This window comes from Abrus precatorius, unplaced genomic scaffold, assembly GCF_003935025.1.
Source record: "Abrus precatorius isolate BTA unplaced genomic scaffold, Abrus_2018 Scaffold2, whole genome shotgun sequence".
NCBI lineage: Eukaryota > Viridiplantae > Streptophyta > Magnoliopsida > Fabales > Fabaceae > Abrus > Abrus precatorius.
In genome coordinates, this window is record NW_020874362.1 from 5,073,630 (window position 1) to 5,081,756 (window position 8,127).

Sequence of the window (8,127 nt, forward strand, 5' to 3'; positions counted from 1 at the left end):
ATAAAACGTAATACGCAATTGAATAAAATAAAAAATAAAAAAGGTTATCCAGAAAGGCACATAGTTGTCAGATGAGTCATCGTGTAACTTGCTATGTCTCAAACCTAATCCAGTGAGACATGGACAGCCCACAGCTGTAACCCTTTTCTTCGCACGTGTCAGCCCCGAAGCCCTAAACCCAATCCAACTCACACTCCCTCTTTCCCTGCTTTGCTAATTCCTCCTTATGTTTTGTTTGGTTCCAACCCTTCAACTAAACTTCCAAGTCTCACGTTCCCACACAACATCCACGAGGGTTGTGGAAATTAACAAACATTTACTGTTACCATTCTACCTTAGTAGAAGCTTAGAGACCTTAAACGCGAAACGATAAACGTTTGGTTTGGTTTGGTTTGAGTTTTGATAGCTATAACACAACTACAACAAACCAAAGCATAGTTAGAATTATTGACTTGAGAACCACCTTGTCCCATCCCACTTGGACTTCCACCTCATCCTTTTTCGACCCCTTTTCTCAACGCCATGAAAACAGGTCAGGCTATTTCTCTTTCTCTCTCTAGCCCTTTCTCTCTCTTTTTTTTTTAGTAAATTACTAAATATCAATTTCTGCAAGATCCATGTTGGAGCTTTGTGCTTTGCTTAATTAGCGTTCTTTCTTTTGTATATCTCAAACTTTTTTAGGACTTTGGCTTTTTACTGAGTTTGATTTTTCCAATACACAATGCTCTCTTGCTATCTTTGTTCTCTCTTTTCTTTTTTATTGTTGGTTGTTATTTGGGGTTGGTTCTCCGTATGACTTATCAGAGAATTCCAATTTTCTGTAATGTGATTTCTTGCTCTTTCTGTTCTGCCTCTGCTTCGGAACTTTGTTTTGTTTTGTTTCTATTCTTTAATTGGTTTATTCTTTAGTCCATAAGAACTAAGGGGGTGAAAATATATACTTTGGTGGATGATAAAATATTTCGACGGAATCTGAATTATTTTATGTTTGTAATTATTGCTTGCTAAGGAAAGTTTTTTTGTTTTTGGTGTGTTTATGTGGCATTGTCTATAAAACTAAAACAAGGAAATTGGAAGGGGACTTGGTAGTTTCTATGTCAGTTCTTATACTTGTTGCGGTTTTCAACCAGGCTTGGTGTAACACCGATTTCACCAAGATTTTATCTTTGATATATTGGATTAAAAGTAGGTTTTGGTTTGATTTGCTGATCTATAAGGTGAAGGGAGTTATCATATAAAATAAAAATATAGCATCATCTTATCGAAATTTTGGCTTTGTTTGGTTAAGTTTACAGAAGGTAAAAGACGGACTTTTTAAATAAATAAATAAATTATATAGCTGAGAAGGACATTTCATATACTTACTATCTGGAACCGTACTTCCATTCCACCTCTTCATTGAAAAGAAAAATAGAATGGTCCAAAATAATAAGAATATCAGGATGATGTCAAGCTAGATTGGTGATAATATAGTCTAATAAATAAAATACTAATTTTAATCATTACATATGTGCCATCTAAGAAAGCTATAGCAAAGAATTACAGTTGCATAGATTAGATCAGAGCACACTTCACCAAATGACTAAAAACACGATTATCTCTTGATAAAATAGCAGTATATTATAATTCTAGATTCACATAACTGAAACAGCACTTATGATTTATAAACACCATAACAGAAGAAAACTCTCGTTGTGTCTCCGCTGCTTTCTGTCATTTAAGGTAATTAATTGTGGACATCTCTGGATGTGTGTATATGTAATTTTTTCAACATGTTTATCTTGCCTTTTGTCTCTTTCATGCTTTGTTTTATGTGAACTGGAATGGAAATTGTCCAATGTATTTCATGCAAGGATAAACCTGATGCCTGAGTCCATTATCTCTCGTCCATTAGTTAAAGTTATGTATTAAGGACTCAGTATATTAAACTCCTCTATTTATTGCACTGAAAAATATCGAACTTTGTGTTGTTAAATTCTGAAATTATGCTTCGTCTGAACTTTTTCTGGTCACACTCGATGATGTAAAATTCTTAATTACCTATTTCTTTGGTGAACAAAAGACTGACAATAATATTTTAAACCCATTACTTTATAATTTGGCATTAGATTTGATATTTGCTGCTATTTAATCTATGTGATATTAGCATATAATTTCTGACATGGGTATCTGTTAAACTTGATCTCTTGACCTTCACAGATATCAGCACTTGATCATAGGTATTTTTTTTGTTTTGTATCTCTGAGAGGGCAGTGATTCTAAAGTAATACATATGGGAACTAGGGAAGAGAGCACAGCTAAACCTTCTAAATCATCTTCGTCAACTCAGGTTGTTGCCCTACTATCTTCTGCGCTTATTTCTTTTGCTTGTCCTTTATCCTGTGTCTCCTTATCTTCTCTATTTACATTAACAGGAGATACCACCAGGACCTGCATATCCTGATTGGTCAAGCTCCATGCAGGTAGTGGAATATATGTTGTATTGGTTTTATCATCACCTTCACATCTATTGATGCTCTCATGAAGATAAATTATGTTCATAATAATGCATGTTGCTTCTTATTTAGGCCTACTATGCTCCTGGAGCCACTCCACCTCCCTTTTTTGCCTCAACTGTTGCTTCCCCAACTCCTCATCCCTATTTATGGGGAAGCCAGGTAAATGTAGCAAATCATTTTGGATATATGCAATTATACTCTATGGAAGGGAATCTTCTCATTTAAAGTTTGGTTAATTTTTTCAGCATCCTTTGATGCCGCCATATGGGACTCCAGTCCCATATCCTGCTTTATATCCTCCTGGGAGTATCTATGCTCATCCTAGCATGGCAGTGGTAAACCACTTGCACACTCACTAATTCCCGTAACACATCTATGCATGAGCAGAGAAAGATGATTTTTTTCCTGCTTATAGGCAACTACATACACTATGTTTATCATTGTTGAACATTTTAATTCATAGTCTTTCCTTTCTTTTTGTTCTTTTTGGTCTTTCAATCATTATGGTAGAAGACTCCAAGTGCTGTCCAGCAAAGTACAGAGATTGAAGGGAAAGGACCTGAAGGAAAAGATCGAAACTCATCCAAAAAATTGAAGGGAACTTCTGCAAATACAGGTTCCAAAGCAGGAGAGAGTAGAAAGGCAGGCTCAGGTTCTGGCAATGATGGCATCTCACAAAGGTTTGGCAAAACACTGGTTAATTTGAGATCTTTTTTATTTCTTTCTCTTCAAATTGCTATTTTAATGTGGATTTCTATTAAAATATTTGTTAAATAGTGCTGAAAGCGGTTCAGAGGATTCATCAAATGCTAGCGATGAGAATACTAACCAACAGGTACATAACAGATTGCCAGTTTTAAATCCGATCTCATTTTCTTTTGTAAATAATAATAACGTTACAGAAATCAAAATCAGCCCCCACCCCTCCCATTTTGCTTTTACAATCAGCTGTCTTTGTTACTTTGATGTTTACAGCAAAAGTCTGAAATCCAAATTGAATTGGTTTAATTAAAAGCATGTCGTTCTTTTTCTAATCTGTTTTTGGCTTTTGTCTGATGACTTCTTTGTAGGAATCAAACAAGAAGGGGAGCTTTGACCAGATGCTTGTTGATGGTATGCATCACCTCCATTCATGATATTGTTTTGGTTTGTTTTTTTGGTTCTTAGTTGCTGAAATGATATGCATTTCCATGAACTTTTCCAGGAGCCAATGCACAGAACAATTCTACTGGTGCGATTTCTCAATCTTCTGTGCCTGGAAAACCTGTTGTCTCAATGCCTGCAACTAATCTTAATATTGGAATGGACTTATGGAATGCATCTTCTGGTGGTGCTGAAGGTGCAAAATTGAGACATAATCAATCTGGTGCCCCAGGAGCTGTTGCTTCAACCGTAATGGGACGTGAAGTTGCACTTGGTGAACAATGGATACAAGTATGAGTCCTAACAGTTTCTTCTTAGAAATTGTTCCGAGCATGTATTGCTTTTTATGGTCATTTTATATCCTTATGCTTGTACTAATATTTTTGAAAAGCAATGCTTTTGTCGATATTGTACATCTTGGTCCCACTTCCCACATATGGACATTCATATTTCTGTCATTGCCTTTTGGTTTTGTTTTTGTACTCTTGAGAGTATAGTAGTAAATTAGTTTTCTTCTCTGTCATCCTTTCCCCTCCTTTGAACCAAACATAATGGATTCTCTTGATGTTGGTAGGATGAACGTGAGTTGAAACGACAGAAAAGGAAACAGTCTAACAGAGAGTCAGCTAGGAGGTCAAGACTACGCAAGCAGGTAACTTTCCAATAACTACTTCACGCGCCCTTGTTTGGAGGCTAAAAGCTATATATTATTTGATTATGTATATTCATACTACCATTTTACAATAGAAAAATAGAATAAAGAAAAATGATCTTTTGTTCATTTCTTGTGCTAACCAGGCTGAGTGTGAAGAGTTACAAAAGAGAGTGGAGACGCTGGGAAGTGAGAACCAAACTCTAAAAGAAGAGCTTCAGAGACTATCTGAAGAATGTGAGAAGCTTACATCTGAAAATAATTCTATCAAGGTAGGTTTCACTTACCATTCTGCCTTCACAAGCATTTGCTTCTTTGGCAGTTTAATTTACATGTTGACATGTCACAACTCACGTATCTGAACATAATTGCCTTAAATAGGAAGAGTTGGAACGGTTGGGTGGGCCAGAAGCAGTTGCTAACCTTGGATGAAACAGCAACACATTTTAGTTCTTCAGTGTCGTGTTTGATGATAACTACAAAAGTTGATAGACTCTTAATTAAGACGAATCTGCAGCTGGAATTTTCTTATCAATGGCCCGGTCTCTTAATTGAGAATAGGATATAATGTTTTTTTTTTCCCCTTGTTATACTAATTTATACCATTAACCCTCAATTGTAATTGCCCTAATGATTTTATATGTCATTTGTTGTAATATTTTCCTCTACGGGAGAATAGAAAATGTAGACTACTTGAGCACTTCTGTTTAGAATTTTAGTTTTGCTAGTGATGTCAAGGATTTAGCTTCAACTTTTCTAATTTTCACTACTTCTAAGTGCTAACTAATATATTTGTGCTTGAGCCTATTCATGAGGCAGGGATTTATCATGTTTGATTATATTTTACACACCAAATTTTTGCGTTTTTCCCCCTCCAGTCCATACAACTGAACCAATTCCGAGCAAAATTTTAAAGTTTCAGCTGGTGGGTGGTTTACGTTATTTTTGGAAAGATTCATTTGTATGTTCATATAATCTTAAGATTTTCCTAAACCTACGTAAATTAACCATTTCGTCTAAAATATGAAAAAGCACGGGGCAAATTAACTTTTGCAATGAAACTTCTTGACTATTGTAAAAAGCGATAATTGTTAACCTTTAGGTTAATTGTAATTTTAGTTTTTTTTTTTTCACTTTTGACAAAAATAACTTTCAAATCATTAAGTTTCCCTAATTTTAAGATTAAGTAAATTTAATCTTTTTGTTATCTGTTAACTTCAAATTATTATTTGCAATTCAAATATTTGAGGATTTAAAATAGATTTAAAATATCAAATAATTTTTAAAGTATATAACTAATCAATTTAGTACAAATTTGATTAAACTTAAACTATATTATAAAATATTAAATTAGAGTTTGGAGAAGAAAATTTTTAATTTTTTCTATTTTAGGTGTAATTTGATTCATTTTTTCGGTAGTGTAATTTGATATTTTGATTAATGATTTTAAGTAAAAGATTATTTAATCAATTTATTCTGTCAACATTTTAAGTAAAAATATTATGATTTATGCATTTTTTAAAGAAGAAAAATTAAAGAGATTAAATTTACTTAATTTTTAAAATTATGACTTAATTGGATTGTAAAAAAAATTAGGAAACTAAAATTATACATAGTTTAAACTATAAAGATATAAAAAAAGTAACTAAGCCTAATCTTTTGCATGAGGATAAAACTTACTAAACTGCCTGGCAATTATAGTTTTTGATGAAGTAAAAATAGAGATTTCAGACTTGCTTGAAATCTGTGTTTAAAATTTTTAATTTTAAAAACTTTAAAGCTTGGTTTTATTTAGTGTTTAAAAGCAAGTTTCAATTCTTTAATAGCTGAAAAATAAAAATAAGTAAATATTTATTTTCGTCTTTCAAATTATAATCATTAATCATTTTACTCCCTAACTTTATACAAACTTTAGTTTACTCCTTAAGTTTTTAAAAAACACTCATTGTAATACTTTTCTACTTCATTTTTTGTTGTCTTTTAATATAAAAAGTTGACTAAATTGAATATTGTTTTATATAAGATTTTTATAAAGTTGATACTAAATTAATTTAACACTAACAATTTGAGAGAATAAAATAAGTATTTCCTCAAACAAAAAGAAGTTTAAGATATTTTAAAGTTTAAGTATTTAGTTTTTACAAAATTTATACAATATTAACTTAGTCTCTATAAAATATTTTGTTAGATGTAGATCCCTAATTTTGACTTGTTTTACATAAAAACATTAAACTAAGACTTAAAAGTATTATAATTTTTTATAGAATAACTTTTTAAGAAAAAGTATACTCATAGGAACCTATGTTAATTAGTAAAAATTATATAATTTAATGATATATGTATTTTTTCCATGAAAATTATAAATTAATACAAAATTATTTTACTGAATTTTAAAATTTTGGAAATCATTTAAAATAATTATAAATAAATTATTTACTGAATAAATATTGTATAAAATGTCTAAAAAATTTCGACAGATAAATTATGGCAGCTGAATGTCAAACCATAATTTAAAACACTAAAAAAATTAATTATTTTAAAAATGACTTAAACAACTTTAAATATTTATTTAATTACAAAAAAAATGTCCTTGTAATATAAAATTATATTTTGAAAAATTTTGGCTTGAAATAGCATATTTATAAATGTTTTACGTATAGGATATGCATTACCGTAAAGAAATAACATTAAATTTTTTGTACTTTTAGAGATTATTATTAACTGTAATGAATGAGTAGTTGTGATTCTATTATGGTATTTGTGTCATGCATATATGCAATAAGTGAAAATTATTTTTAGTGGTTACAAAATGACATATACCTCAATGAAGCGTGAAGTATGGATAGGCATAGTTTCTTAGGACCTTGTAGTTATTGTGTAGAACTTTCAAGTAACTTAAGTTTGCTATTTGAGTGTTGTGATGTTGAGCACGCAAAATAATACTAACCTAACTTACGTAGACTATTATTATGGTCAATGAGAAATGTTCAAGTTTATATTAATTGAGTACCTTTGGGAGGTACGAATTGTGCATATCATTCATTATCCAAAAATTCATGGATTAGTGTTTTGAAATTTGGGTCTTCATATGCAATTATATCACAATTAATTACAGAATTCATTGTTATGATTTACTGGTAATTCAATGGTGTGCTTTATATGTTAGAACTATTATAGTTTACTAAATTGCTTCATAATTATCTCATTTAAACATGAATTTGAATTTTACTCCCTATGTTATTTATTTGTCTATGTTTTAATTTTGTAGATTAACCAATTTACAGGAACCTAGCACGTGGCCGTTAGACTGATTTCTTAATTTTGCAAAAGTGTATGAAATTTGATTACAATAATTATGATATAATTTTTGTATATTTTTTTTATTTTTAAAAATTGCAATAGATTTTAATTTAAGTAATGTTTTTAAAAAATAAGTATATGATTTTTAAAATAAGTAATATTTCTAAAAAATTATTCTATCTTTTCTTAACAATTTTTTTTACTAAACATTAAGTTAAATATAAAATTACGGTGTCATGTTTTCAAAATACTTATAGCTCAATTTTAAAAATTAAAATTTCCTAATATTACATGTGCTAATGTTTCTTAAGGGTGAAAAGCTAAGAAGTTTTGTTTTGATGAACTCAACTGATAATTGATCAAATGGTTTTTATACATATTGAAAAAAAGTTTTCAAAAGGAAGAAAAGTTTAATTTAACTCCTTCTCTCATATTTTTCTCTATTCTCCTTTTTAAGTTGGTGTAATAGATCAACCTGTGAGGTGATGACAAACATAAAACAAGCTATTAATACATGAAAGAGCATCCTCCTCA

General features: G+C 30.6%; 1 protein-coding gene across 4 annotated transcripts; it reads left to right on the top strand.

Moving 5' to 3' along the window:
• The first annotated feature begins 384 nt into the window (after positions 1-384).
• LOC113857922 (G-box-binding factor 1-like) lies at positions 385-5,039 on the top strand. 4 transcript variants are annotated; one of them, XM_027490230.1, is made up of 13 exons: positions 1,059-1,217; positions 2,200-2,329; positions 2,415-2,462; positions 2,568-2,657; positions 2,744-2,833; positions 3,009-3,178; positions 3,276-3,333; positions 3,569-3,611; positions 3,703-3,729; positions 3,838-3,932; positions 4,216-4,293; positions 4,440-4,565; positions 4,675-4,991. In XM_027490230.1, the coding sequence occupies exons 2-13, from the start codon at positions 2,273-2,275 to the stop codon at positions 4,723-4,725; spliced, it is 933 nt and encodes a 310-aa protein (XP_027346031.1). In that variant the 5' UTR covers positions 1,059-1,217; positions 2,200-2,272; the 3' UTR covers positions 4,726-4,991. The 4 variants fall into 4 exon arrangements, with proteins under 4 accessions (XP_027346028.1, XP_027346030.1, XP_027346031.1 ...); XM_027490227.1 differs by lacking the exon at positions 1,059-1,217 and adding an exon at positions 385-532 and having other exon boundaries at positions 3,703-3,932; positions 4,675-5,017; XM_027490229.1 differs by lacking the exon at positions 1,059-1,217 and adding an exon at positions 391-532 and having other exon boundaries at positions 3,012-3,178; positions 3,703-3,932; positions 4,675-5,039.
• Positions 5,040-8,127: the final 3,088 nt, after the last annotated feature.